The sequence below is a fragment of the Mastigoproctus giganteus genome, chromosome 11 (assembly GCF_048544385.1).
Source record: "Mastigoproctus giganteus isolate SK-2022 chromosome 11, ASM4854438v1, whole genome shotgun sequence".
NCBI lineage: Eukaryota > Metazoa > Arthropoda > Arachnida > Uropygi > Thelyphonidae > Mastigoproctus > Mastigoproctus giganteus.
The window spans coordinates 153,292,208-153,307,283 of NC_143585.1; the positions used below are offsets into that span (position 1 = coordinate 153,292,208).

The 15,076-nt window shown below is 34.3% G+C and overlaps 1 protein-coding gene across 1 annotated transcript in view; it reads left to right on the forward strand.

Moving 5' to 3' along the window:
* LOC150078521 (asparagine synthetase domain-containing protein 1) overlaps window positions 1-15,076 on the forward strand; it is a 377,978-nt gene that overhangs the window by 81,545 nt on the left and 281,357 nt on the right. The window contains exon 5 of the mRNA XM_090384591.1: window positions 3,331-3,462. Within this exon, the coding sequence (XP_090240717.1) occupies window positions 3,331-3,462 (132 nt within the window). The remainder of the gene's footprint in view (window positions 1-3,330; window positions 3,463-15,076) is intronic.

Genomic DNA, 15,076 nt, shown 5'->3' on the forward strand with positions numbered 1-15,076 from the left:
TTATTTTGATTTTTGTCGCACGAAAACAGCAAGGTTATAGTGCACCAGTAGAGGAGACTACTGTTATTTATTCTCAGTGGGCACCACCACCCAGATGTGTTTCGGAGCTTGTTGGCTCACCTATCGGTGGGTGGGTGGGCAGGTACCCGATAATGCAAACACCATGATGGCATGTGATGCAACCGTGATGACATGTCTGCATTATGAGGGTACCTGCCTGCCCACCGTTGAGTGAGCCAACAAGCTCCAAAACGCATCTGGGTGGTGGTGCCCACTGAGAATAAATAACAGTAGTCTCTTCTACTAGAGAAGCATTATTTATTCGAAGTAGTGCAATACCTGATATCTCATCGTGAAGGTAGCCACAATATGAGATATAATAAAACGATGCCTTTACACTACTCATGTAGTTGAATTTATGGGTAAACTACGGCGTATTTACACCAGTATTATATAGTTAATTTCAACCCATAACATATTATGCCTTGTGCATTTAGTCTTCAAAATATTAACTAAACCATATACAATATCAAAATTAATTCATAATTTAAAAATTTCATAAATTGCGCATTTATTGTTTTATTACAGCTTACTTGAATTTAGCTCTGTTTTGAATACCTGCTAGTTGTTCATTGGCACCCATTCCTATGAATATTAACTGAAGACAAAATGTGAATAAACCTGGTACATGAAAATGACCTTCATGAAAAAAAGGTTTAGGCCTAAATGGATGTCAGATGAACTGATGAGGCATGGGATACATACAAATTAACGCATGACACAGAAGCCTATGATAGATACAAGTTGATTTGTAACCAAGTTACAAAGGAGGTTAGCCAGGCGAAGGCAGATTACGAGAAATCTTTGGCAAGGGATGCAAAGAATTCATACATACTTATTTATATATATATATATGCTAGCTATATGTATACACAATAACAAATAAATATATTTTTTATGGTGAAATTCTCATTAAAACTGGATTCTTTTAATGGGATTTTATCATTTAAATTTTGGGAATGTTATTATTCCCATGTTCCCATACGCATTAAGAAAATTAATCTGCTTGTTAACTGTTTTGTTGTATTTGGCATCCAGTTCTCATTATAGCATTGGCACACTGCATCGGTTACATCATTGGGGTAATTACTGCAATAAACACACATGTTAAAAAAAACTTTACATTTCATCAGTTATGTCCCTAAAATATGACCAAACCACTCATGTGAATGCTGGGCTCTGTTTTTCCTTTTATTATAAATTTATTTTTTTACCTTTTTTATGTTAAACTCGAAGCTGTCCATTATACCTATGAATAAACTAAATGAAATAAAATAAATTTCTTGAGTTATATCAGTTTTGTTTTCAGATAACATTCTTGTTAACTGGTGACTTTTACAACTATTATACACTCACGCTTTCATCAGTTCTCTGGTTCTTAAACCTTTAAACCAGAACTGTGTGTTTGATTTATGAACAATATGTACAAGTAAGCCATTGTATAGGAGTCCTTTATTCATTCATTATTCATAGGCCTTTTTATTTTCTTCTTATTTTTTTTTTTTTGTCTGTATATGCTTCAAAAGTGTATGTAGACAAAAAAAAAAGTGTTAGATGCTAACTAAACAGACAGCCACTTGTCTACCACATCATTTTTTAGAACAAGTGGGGAAAGGTACATGAAAAGATGTAATTCCACTCCAAATTAAAAAAAATATATAGAAAAGTAAAAAAATAAAACATTGCTTTTGTTAGATTTTTTTTTTTTTTTTTTTTTGTTAGTTGTTGGTGCATTGGCTTCTGTGGCCATAATGCACCTCCCAAGGTTTTTGCAGTACTCTGATCCAAGCCCAAGGCGGGATTCGAATCCGTGACCTTTGGGTTACCAGGCAGGCACTTTAACCACCCGGCTAGCCCAGTCGGCTTTTGTTAGATGCCAGTCAATCACAGAAGGTTAATTGCATTTCACTGAGCATATAGTAAGGTATTTATTATGGGTACATTGAATGAAAATTGATTACCTGATTGAACGAGAATGATAATACATGTTTTAGTAATTATTATAGAGTTCTGAAACAATTTTACCAATTGATCTTTACTTTTCATCTCTTGAGCTGACTTAGTGTGTAAAAATAAATAAAATAAAACAATTCTAATTTAGGTGTTTCATACATTTGGCATAGTTCATTCGTACATAATGCTTTGTACTTACAGAACTTTTGGTGTGTTGTTTGTAGATCAGAACTTCTGCCATAGTTCTGTGTTTACAAAGACCTTAGAAAATTTCAAATTGATTAAAAATTTTTTTTTTTAGATTATGTGCTGACACATGTCAGTGCATAAGTGTGAGGCAGCACTGCACAAAGTTTCAGTTTATATTTATGTTCTGTGGTCAGTTTGCCTGTTTTTCTGGATGAAAAAACCTAAGTTTCCAGGAGGCAAAAAAGCATACAGCCATTTTTAGAAACTAAAAACTAACTTAGCCACATTGCGAAGAATGCCCATAAAATTTCTTCCCTTCCACAGGGGATGGGGTGGAATTCAAAACATGTTCTCTTCCATGTGGTGTGTAACAATGAATGTAGTTACTTTTGCTAGTTGTGAGGAGTTTGATTTTTAGTATACCCAGACAAGTTTTCAAGTTCAGTTGCTGTGTGGTAAGATTTCCTCAATGTATGGAAATGTTAGCTATGATACTTGAATATGTGATTCATGCAGGAGCCATTCAACCTTTTATGGCAAAGTTCATTTTATTATCTTTAATTTCATTTTCCTTTTGTACAGAGGACAGATGATTGGTATGAAATGTTGCTGCAAGAAAATTTGACCTGACTTAAGTTCAAAAATCAAAATGCCTGTTAAAGTGTAGTTTTTTAATTAAAAACTGAATGTCACAAATACAATAATACATTACTTTCAGAAATATAGAAGGTGAGATATTTAGTAGTTTTGCAAATAAGATGAGAAGTATAGGCAGAAATCTTAATAATATTAGTTATGAAATTTGACAGATTTGGTTTTACTTGAATTTTTGGTATTACCCTCATAGACAACACTTATTGTTAGTCTACTCTCCAGATATTCATTATTCATTTGTGTTCTTATTTTGATTTTCATGTTCTATCCGGAGAACAGTTAACTTGACCATTACCAGGATGTGTCATTTTTGCTTAACAGCAATTATAGTTTGTCTCGTAGGTGGGGCATTACTAAATGCATGTATGACTAATGCATGCTTTACTAAATGCATGTATGAATTTATACACAAAGTTCTAAAAATGAATATGGACATTTCAAAAATTAATTTATTCTTTTCCTTTGCTTATGTAGGAAAGGCAGAAATGTTTATGGTTTGGTCGTGACATATTTGGTCGAAGAAGTCTTCTGTGGAATGCGAATACTACTTCAGAATATTGTTTTTCACTGAGCTCCGTAGTAAAAGAAACTGATGGAAAATGCCATGTAAGAAATAGTTTAAAAATTAGTCACTTTAGTTATATTCTAGTAATTTTGTTAATAAATGTTTTATTAGTAAATTAATAAGAGGAGTATTATTACTCCTCTTATTAATTTACTAATATTATTATCAACGTAGAACATATTGAGTATTACAGCTCTGATTCATACTATCTATAAATGTTTTATATACTATTTGAAATAAAAATTTATAAAATATATCAAAACAGATTCTACAGTGTTTTGATTCAAGTTTTATACATTAAATAATATTAGTAAAATAATAAGAGGAGTTTACCTCAATATAGTACGTAGAACACTTCCGTATGATACCCTCCAGAAATTAAAACGAAAAAATCGACAACTTACCGGTACATTAGAGTAAAATATAAATAATTAAATAATCAATTTAACACAATTCAAATCAATTTAAAACAATTAAAAATCAAATTAACACAATTAAAAGAATCTAACGAAAATATTCAAAACGATTTTCCTTCCTGAAGCTGACAACGCTTTTCAACCATATGTCGTGATCACAGGAAGGAAAATCGTTTTGAATATTTTCGTTAGATTCTTTTAATTGCGTTTATTATAAACAAAAGGAATACAAAGGTACCACTAAACTTTAGCATTAGCAGAGGCGTTTAATGCAAGAAAGCAAGCTAAAAAAAAAAGCATGAATACAATAAGTAAAATAAATATCCTTTTATTATAAACAAAAGGAATACAAGGGTACCTCTAAACATTAGCATTAGTAGAGGCATTTGATTCAAGAAAGCAAGCTTATACACATCAGCCAAAAAAAAAAAAAAAAAAAACCTGTCTGTGTACCCCGTATGCACAAAAGATGTTATGTGAAAACATCTTTGACAAAAATCAGAACCATTTTAAAATCGAACAGCTAGAACTGAAGTTATGAACAATGTAACGTTTTATGCTCATGTTTGCTACTTACTCTACCAAATCAACTTTAGTAACATTAGCGTCATACTTCAGTCTAAAATATTTACCTAATTACCGATTTGATTGTAGCCATTTGTTGAATAGTATAATTGCAACAATAAGTATTTGAATTGTTGCAATCTTCATTTTTGTTACATTCCATTTTATATGCACAAATAAGGTGCCTTATTTGTGCATATAAAATGTAAGAAAACAAATTCAAGTTATTGGATCGGGTTAGTAAGAGAGCAAGTGGTTAAAGCATGACTTCAATATTTGGTCAACATACCTCTCTATTGATTGTATCAAATCACTATAGATCATCCTTGTTGACAGTCGCATGGAAAATGGAAATTAATTTAGCTAAAGATGACATAAGCAAAGTGGTTCCGATCAAGGAAAGTCTCGTCTCCCAACAGCAAATGTTGTTGAGGAGCGACATAAATATCTTAGAATCACCCCAGGAGAAACTAATGTACCACAGAGCTTGATGATGAGCATGCAGAGGAACTGTCCTTTCCCAGCATTTATGATGTTTTATGATTTAAGATGTTTTCACATAAAAAAAAACAGAGAAAAAACTTTCCATTTCAATCATCCATTCACACCAAAAGTTTTTGCCTTGAATTTATTTAAGCTGTCAACTTCCACGACAGATGGAAATTTGTTCCAACAATGAACCACCCACTGGCTTAAGGAAAATTTTTGCAGATTACAGTGTTTGGAGACTAGGCATCTGTGAGGTGATCTGATTAAGGTGTATAAAGCCTTGAATGGTTTGATCATGCACAATGCTGATGGGATTCTTCCTCTTGCTCAGAATAATCACCTGATAGGGAATAAATTCAAATTGAGGAAAGGCAGTTGTAAGATAGATGTGCAGAAGTTTGCCTTTAGCCAGCAGGTAGTTGATTGGTGGAACAGACTTCCATCTTTTGTTGTGGAAGTTGATAGCCTAAATAAATTTAAGGCTGAGCTGGACAGGTATTTGGAACGAATGGAGGGGTGAAATCGGAGCATTTTTTTTTTTTTTTGGCTGATGCTGTAAGCTTGCTTTCTTGCATTGTATGCCTCTACTAATGCTAATGATCAAGAGGAAGAATCCCATCAGCATTGAGCTTGTTCAGACCATTCAAGGCCAGTCTACCTCAGTCAGTTCACCTCGCAGGTGCCTAGTCTCCAGATGCTGCAATTTGCAGAAATTAAGCCTTTCTCTGTAAGAGCAAACCTTTGTTCCACTCACCAATCTTCTTGCCCTTCTCAGTACTCTTTCCAGCAGCTCTACATCCTTCCTAAAATGAGGCCTCCAGACCTGTATTCAGTACTCAATATGTGGCCTGACCATTGTCCCATACAAGGGCATAATCACTTCCTTATCACTGCTAGCAAAATTCCTGTATATTATTGACAAGACCCCATAAGCTATCTTGCTGGCTGTCTGCACTGTGCAGAAAACTTCATATATCAATGCACAATTATCCCCAGGTCTTTTTCATTCTCCATTTCCATGAGTGTAGTACTGCACAGTTGGTCATTACTCTAAGGTTACTGCTACCCATATTCAGTATTTTGCATTTGTTAATGTTAAACTTCAGTTGCTACCTCTCAGCCCATCTGCCCAACTTTTCTAGATCCTGTTGCAATAGCGTACTGTAATTAACTGTCATTAACAACCTTGCCAACCTTCGTATCGCCTGAAAATTGGACATTAAGCCTGATATTTCTTCCTCAATACCATTGATAAATACGGAAAGCATTAAGCCTGATATATCTGCATCAATACCATTGATAAATACAGAAAACAGCAATGGGACCAACACCCATCATGGGGGACTCCACTAATAACATTAGTGCACAAAGAGCAGTGTCCATTGATTACCACACTCTGTCTTCTCCCTTTAGCAGCAACTTGCTCTGAGGCACCTCCGTAGCCAGGTGAGGAGCAACAACAGTGCGTAGCACACGCTTCTTGATTAGACGGGGGTTCGAGCCTGTCACCACCAAATACAGACCATGCGGAAAGGTCAGGGAATGACCACCGCACCAGAGCAATATGGCCTTAGTTGCTAATGCTCCTAAAAAAAACCAAATAAATAACTTGCTCTGAATGCCATACTACTCCAGTTTGTACAGTAGTCTTCCATGTGCAACAGGATCAAAAACATTTCTAAAATCCAAGTATAAGATATCAAATTATTTTTTGCATCCAGTTCCTTTGTGCCCACATCATAGTATCCAATCAAATTGGTCAGACAAGATTTTCCATTAACAAACCTATTCTGTGTCTGAACTATGACTGTGGTCTTTTCTAGATGATTAGTATTAGTAACGGCCACATGGTGCAAGGAAGCCTATGGCTTATGCTGCACCAGCCAAAAAATATAAATAATAACTAATAATAATAATATAAAAATAAAATAAATAAATAACAATAATAATAAAATAACAAAAAAATAAATAAAATGAAATGATAAGAATAATAATAATAAGAAGAAGAAAAAAAAATAAATAACAAATAAGAGAAAAGGAAATGGACAACCTAAGCATTTCCCTCCTCCCATAATGATCCTGCAGTGCTTCTTTAATTAGTCACTCCATTATTTTCCCCAGAACAGAAATTTAACTAACAGGTCTGTAATTATTCATGTCACCCTTTGATCCTCCTTTGTGAATTAGTGATACATTTTCACAGCTCCAGTCCATGAAGACTTCCCCTGAGTCCAAGGATGCTCTCATAATCATGGCTAAGGATTTGCTTACTTCCTTTGCTGCCTCCTTAAATATAACTGGATAGAGCCCATCCACTCCACGTGCCTTTCTTATGTTTAACTTCAACAATTTCTGCTCCACTTTGCTCTCAGGTATTACAAAATCATTTAGCTTTCTGTTAGAGTTTGATAAGCTTCTCACCTCCACTTCCCTACATAATTTCTGATGTGTGAATGTATATGCAAAATACTCATTCAGTTTTTTAGCTCCCTGAGCAAAATCATCAATAGTTGAACCATCAATGTCAAGTGAACCAATCTGATTCACCCCCTTCCTTCTAGAGTAAAACTTATATCCTGAATAGCACAAAGGCATAGGGACTCAGATAGAATTCAAACTGGAACAATCATTTATAAATAGCACTAAAACAAACATATGGCTTAATCATACGTTTGACAAAAAGAGAAATTATTAAAACAGGTACAGGTACCAAAAAAAAAAAAAACAGTTGTACATAACATAAAACAAGATGCTCATTGCTTAAATTTTTTGCATAGAATATGTAAGAGAAACGTAAATATTCTTTAATTCTAATCATTAATTCTTTTCTGATATTTGTTAATTAATGTCAGTGTGTAACGAGGAAAGAGTCTGTTCTATAAATCTAATGTGATTCTCTAGCAGAACTAATTCAGGTCTTTTTCCAAGTAGTAGTAGTAGTAGTAGTAGAGGTATGTGATGCAAGAACGCAAGGTTATCTGGCATTAGCCAAAAAAAAAAAAAAAAAATATGAGCAGGAAATTGTCAGAGTCATATGGAGGATGGAGATTAAAGATAAATTATAAGGCAGAATACTTAACATCAAAAGCAGAAGTTCTGAAGATTGAAGGATATAAGCTTAAAACAGTACGTAAATTTAAATACTTGGTATCTATGATACAGGATGATAGATCGTCTAAACTGGAGATTGAGAAGATAATTAACGACAAAAGGAAATTGATAGGTATGCTGAATGCAATCCTGTGGAGTAGAAATATACTCAATAAGACAAAGAGACTTATCTACCAAACAATAGTACAGAGCATTATGCTTTATGGGGCAGAAACATGGACAGTGAATAAAAGACAACAGGGGAAATTCCTTGCAACAGAAATGGACTACTGGAGAAGAGCAACAAGAAAATTAAGACTGGAGAAAATAAGAAATGAACAGATTCAACAAATGATGGAAGCGAAAACTGATATAATCCAGGTAATTGAAACAAAAAAGCTGAGGTGGTATGAACATACCAGAAGAATGGAGAAGGATAGACTTCCAAAAGTGATTATGAATTGAGCGGCACCAGGAAGAAGGAAGAGAGGAAAACCAACCTTGATTGTCAGTAATTGAAATATTAATCAAAAAACCTGCATACTTTCAACAATTGGACGTCAGCCAGACTTCCATGACATGAAGCTGGAGATTGTAACAATTGAACATGCTGCCAATTGAAGTGCATGCTTTTTAAGTGTGTGTGAAATGGTTCCCAAACTACTGAGACCTATGGACCCTTTCAAAAATCAAAAAAAAGTTTATGGACCCCTTCAAAAATCAAGAAAGGTTTGCAGACCCCTATATATATATATATATATATATATATATATACACACAGGTGACCCCCGCTTAACGCTGATCATTCGTTCCGGAAAAACAGAGCGCTAAGTGAATCCGCGCTAAGCGAGCGCCGCTTTCCCATAAGGTAACATGTATTTATGAGCTGCGGTCGGTGCCATAGGATATTTCCTAATGAATAATAAACAGTAATGAAAAGATGCACAAATGTAGGTCAAAATATTTAATATTCAAATATTTGCACATATAAAATATTCTGCATTGCATACGTATAATTATGTGGTAACTACTTGCGTATCAAAAGTAAATTTAAAATTCCAATTAAAATAATGAATTTAATTTAATTGATGAATTTAATCATGAAAAATGTGTGGATTTTGAGTTGGACTTTGGCCCTCTTCCAAATAAACTAAAAGGGGTATTAATTTTAAATCCCCCGCAGCGTTACAACCAACAATAAAGTCAACCGATCCTTCGCCGCTTTGAAACCTGGCATGTTTTTTTCTTCTTTCAATATGAAACTCCTTTTAGGCATTCGTTTCCACAAAAGTCCTGCTTCAGCTATGTTAAAAACTTGTTGAGAAGTATAACACATAATACCCCTCTTCAATAATTTTAACAAGTTCTTTTTTGAAAGTTTCGGCTCCTTGATCTGCACTTGCGGCTTCTCCCTGGATTTTAAATCTATTCAACCAGCCCTTACCAGTTTTAAATGGTTCCACATTTTTTTTTTTTTTTTTTTTTTTTTTTTAGGCGACTTTTCTTCAGATCATCATATTGGCTAATCTCTTTCTCTCTCTCTCTTTTTTTAATATTTAACTTAATTCAATTCTGCATTGGAATATTATCTTCAATAAAATTAGTCTTCCATTTCAATCCTAATAGCGGGCCTAGTCCTATAGAATAGAATAGAATCTTTAATTGCAGCAATGATAGACATACAATTAGTCCCGTCACGGCATGGTGGTGCCAGGGGTTTACAAAACATATTTACAAAAGATACATGAGAAAGTTGCTTGCAGTGGAACAGCTATCTTTCCCGCTGCAAAAATTAATTCTTTATTTTTTTATAATTGTTCTTACAGTTAAAGTTGCAAGTCCTAAATTATGGCACACATCCGTTTGTCGTTGACCGGAATCGATTTGCTTCAAAACGTCTAATTTAATTTTCAAATTCAGTCTTTTTCTTACATTTATAGTCTTCGTACTGCGCCCAGACGTTGTTGCTTTTTCATTCCTATCAGTCATTATTAGCTCTTCGAAAATGTAACTGCGTTGGTTGCATTAATTATGATACACTGTTCAAGTAAACTTTCCGTTACGCACGATGTCTAATACTCTACTGAGTGATGACTAGACTTCGGATAAATGCATATAACGCAAATATTACAAGCAATATACTTGATCATTTTTTAAAATGTTGATCTCGGAACTACGTAACAAGTCACTGTACTGAAACTAAATTAGCGTGCGAGAAAATTTCACTGAGCGTGGGAAAATTTCTCAAGTCGGCGTGGGAAACGTTTTAATGCTGTTTTGCTATTCATTTTCAAGCTATCGACTCCATCAAATGAAACGATTTCGTTAATATGTCAAAAATGTAATCTGTAAAAGAGCGTTATAGTGATCTGTGACAGCGTTATAGTCAGATATGGGTTATAATATAAGAACAGCATTATAGCGAATCAGCATATAGCGAACCGCGTTATAACGGGGGCCTGCTGTAGTTCCAGATTTGGGAAAGTTCTAGTTTTAGGGAACTATATACAGTGAAACTTCCCTTTAACGGACAGCCATGGGGAACAAAAATGTGTCCGCTAACAAAAAGTCTGAAGGAGAAAAAAAAAACAAGAAAGAAAGAAAAATCGTTAAACATTTAATGTAAAATTAAATTAAAATATATACAGATTTTGAACAATATTTTTGTAAATAATATACAATTACATACACAAGAGATAAAGAAAAATCGTTAAACGTTTAATGTAAAATTAAATTAAATTATATACAGATTTTGCACAATATTTTTGTAAATAATATACATACAATTGTGCTATGCATATTATGACTTTATCTTAAGAAAAATACATACAGCAATCACTTATTTTCTTCTGCACCTTCTTCCGGCTGATAATTTTGTTTTCAACGTTTGTTTGAGTGAAGAAACCATCGAAAGTCCTTCAGTATCACAATTACATACACAAGATATAAAGAAAAATCGTTAAACGTTTAATGTAAAATTAAATTAAATTATATACAGATTTTGCACAATATTTTTGTAAATACAGGCATACCTCGGTTAACGTTACCTCTGATAACGAAGCTTCGATATAACGAAGTCGGCAATTTCAAGCCCCATTTAACATAAAAAAAAATTCCAGTTTAATCACCTGAAATCTAAACAAACTGAAGAAATTACGGAAACCTTTGGGGCTTCTCGTGGTTGGTTCGAGAAATTTAAAAAACGGGCCAGGATTCATAGTGTAAAATCAACAGGAGAAGCTGCAAATAAGTTTCCAGAAAAACTAAAGGAAATAATTTAACGTCAAAATTTTCCAAATTTGGTGTTCAATGTTGACGAAAGCGGTTTGTTCTGGAAACGGCTACCAACAAAAAGTTTCATTTCTATTGAAGAAAAATCAGCTGCTGGGTTCAAAGCAGCCAAAGACCGTTTAACATTGCTCTTTGGATCAAATGCCTCTGGCGATTATAAATTAAAATTGTTATTAGTTTACTATTCAGAAAATCCGAGGGCGTTAAAAGGTAACATGAAAATAAATTTACCTGTAATATGGAAAGCAAATAGAAAAGCGTGGGTTACCAAGGAGTTATTTACTGATTGGTTTGTTAACCACTTTTGTCCTGAAGTAAAACGGTATTGTCAAAAAAAAACAACTTTGAAGAAAAAGCTCTTTTGTTGTTAGACAATGCTCCTGGACATCCTACTGATCTTAAAACGTTGGACACATGCATTCCTGTCAAAGTTGTGTTTCTTCCAGCAAACACAACTTCCCTGATTCAACCATTGGATCAGGGAGTAATAGCATCATTTAAAGCTTATTATCTGCGTCGAACATTAAGCAGTTTAACTGAACTAGAGGATAAAGAGGAAATGACAGTTAAAACTTTATGGAAAAACTACACCATTAAAAACAATTGAAAATATTGATAGTTCTTGGAAAGAAGTCACTAAGAAATGCTTAAATGGAGTTTGGCACAAAATATGGCCAGAAATTATACCAGAAGATGAAAATAACATCCAAGATATTAGAAATGAAGTTATCCAGATGGCTCAATCACTAGGTTTCGAAAATGTCGATGAAGAGGATGTTAGAAATTTATTGAATGCAGAAGATGGTGGTCTTTCAGTGGAAGATTTAGAAAACCTTGTTAGCAACGAAGACAAAGATAATGAAGACGAAGTTAAAGAAGTTCCTGCCGAAAAAGTGTTAACAACCAAAGATTTAAAAAGGTGCTTAAATGACATTGAAAACGTTTCAAATTTTTTTAGTGAAAATGATCCTGAGTTAGGAAGAAGTGTTATTGTTAAGCGATTAATGTTAAATGCAATAACTCCGTATAGGCAATTGCTAAATGAAAGAGAAAAAAAGCATAAACAGTCAACTTTAGACTCATATTTTAAAATGTGATTTCACTTTGTATGTAAGTTGACTGTTTATTTAATAAAACTTTTCTTTGTTCGAAAAAAAAGCTTTTCATTTTCTTTACGTAGGAACGTGTCCCTATTCTGGCCATAGTATTTTTACCTCTGAAAACGAAGTTTTGCTTAACGAAGTTATTTCGTGGAACGCATCCTATTCGTTATTCGAGGTATGCCTGTAATATACATACAATTGTGCTATGCATATTATGACTTTATCTTAAGAAAAATACATACAGTAATCACTTAATCACTTATTTTCTTCTGCACCTTCTTCCGGCTGATAATTTTGTTTTCAACATTTGTTTGGAGTGAAGAAACCATCGAAAGTCCTTCAGTATCTTCTTCAGTGGCGAAAAACATTTTTAAACGATTGATTTGTATGAGCGCTTCTTCTATTTTCATCGGTGGTTCGTCATTAATATGTTCTTCGACAGAATGACCTCCTTCCATTTCTGCATCCTCATGAGGAACTTCTTGAAAAATATCGATGATAATGTCGTTGATATCTAGAGCACCATCTTCTGTAGTGAGGTTTGAGTCTATATCTTTGTAGCCAGGGTCACTTGTAGCGGAAGTATCGTACATTATCAATAGATGTTGAAGTTCTTGTTCTTCTTGGAGCTCCACATTGCTGTTCACAACTTCAATTTTTGCATTTGAGAAGCCAGACTTTACAAAACAGTTCACGACAGTTTGTTTTCTAATTGCATTTACTGAAGAGGAAATCCACTGAATTGCATATAGGATGCTGATTTTCTTTGCAAGGTCACTTGCACATGTTACATCGTTCATGTTTGCAATGAGATGTCTTAAAACATGTTTTCTGTAGTGAAGTTTAAAATTTTTTATTATCCTTTGATCCAAGGGCTGACACTCTGCAGATGTGTTTGGTGGCAGAAAAATGATTTGAATGTTGGACAATTCAGTGTGTGGGTGAGATGCAGCATTATCCATGAAAAGAATAATTTTTCTGTTTTGACGAATCATGTTTTGGTTAAAGTGACTTATCCATTCGCTCATGATATCTCGTGTCATCCATGCTTTTTTATTAGACTTCCAGTCAACATCCAAAAGATTTAGCTTTATGCCCTTGAAACAACGAGGATTTTGTAGGTTTCCTATAACAAGAGGTTGTTCAGTCTCCCAGCATATTTGTACACAATAGTACAGTCAAGCGTTCCTTAGAAATTTTTCTGCCCTGGCACTTTTTGTTTTTTAGACTCGTGTTTTCAGGAAGAGCTTTAAAAGAACAACCCTGTTTCGTCACAGTTGTAAATATCCTTAGCTTCAAAATCACGACATAATTCTTCCAATTTGACGGTCCACTCTGTTACAACCCCAGTATCAACAGATCCACCTTCACCACAACAGATCCAACTTCACTACTTCCAAGAAATTTTATGCTGAGTTTTGAACTTGTCTAGCCATTCCACAGAAGCTTTGAACTCATTTACTCCCATAGATTTCACAACCTTCAAAGCCTTTTCCATAATAATAGGCCCATTAATGGGAATTTTTTTAGCATGTGCGTGACAAATTTGAAGTCCAACAGTTTTCAGGAATGATTTTTGAACCTGATCATTTATGTGTTGCCAAAATTGATTGAGCAGTTCATTTTTTTCTTTAGGCTGTCGCTTATCTGCGTCTTCCCGATTTTGAATTTTACAGCGAGATTGCGAACACTATTTTTTTGCCGATCATACGCATTAATGAGTTCGACTATCTTTTAAAGTTAAATGTTTACGAGAAGACATTGTGCACTTCACATGACACTGAAGAAAACTGAAACTGAAAAGACGAAAGGCCGACCATATCCCCCCCCCCTGCACACACACCGAATTCATCAGAAGTTTTACACATGCCTTAAAATTCTTGAAAAAGGGTTTAGAACCGCGACATAAACCTTAATAAAATTCAGAGAATCGGAAATAGAAAATAAACAAACGATTGAGGCAATATGTGGAAGAAACGTTCCTAGAAAAAGGGCCGTGAGCTCGCCCGCTGTCCGTTATGGGGAGATCAAATTAAGTGCTAATCTAAACGAAACAGTGCAGATTGCCTGTCCACGTCCGTTACAGAGAATGTCCGCTAGACAGAAGCTGCAAACACGTTAAAACCAATGGAGGTGAGTTGGGGAATTTGAAAATGTCTGTTGTAGAGAGATGTCCGTTAACGAGAGTTGTAGAGAGATGTCCGTTAGGAGAAGTTTCACTGTATATAGTTTCCCAAACTGGGGTCCGTAAAACGGACCCCAGTTTGGGAAAAGCTGCTTTAGTAATTGGATGTGAGAAAGGTGCCAATAATTTTAAATTCACATTTTTCAGCATTTGCTTATGCTTATTAAGAATAGGCTTACGTTGAATTGCATTTTTCCTGTTTGTATGATAACTAAGATTTCTGGAATTTTCAGTCGTAGAATCAAAGAAAAACTTTTCTTGAAAGGCATTGGGAGTTCAGCCGTGTGGAGTAGAAGATAAGCACAACTGCTGGAATCATATGGGTTCTTGATGACCCTGCACATTTTGATGTTTCAGTTTACTTTTTTGAATGTTCTAATTAATTTACTTTTTAACAATTTAACTAGCCGTAATGCTTTAACATTAGTCAAGGACTGTAGTATATTTATTTCACTCCCCCCCCATTATTTTTCCATTATTCTAGTCCATTTAATTTTTCCTCCATCTCCAATATGTC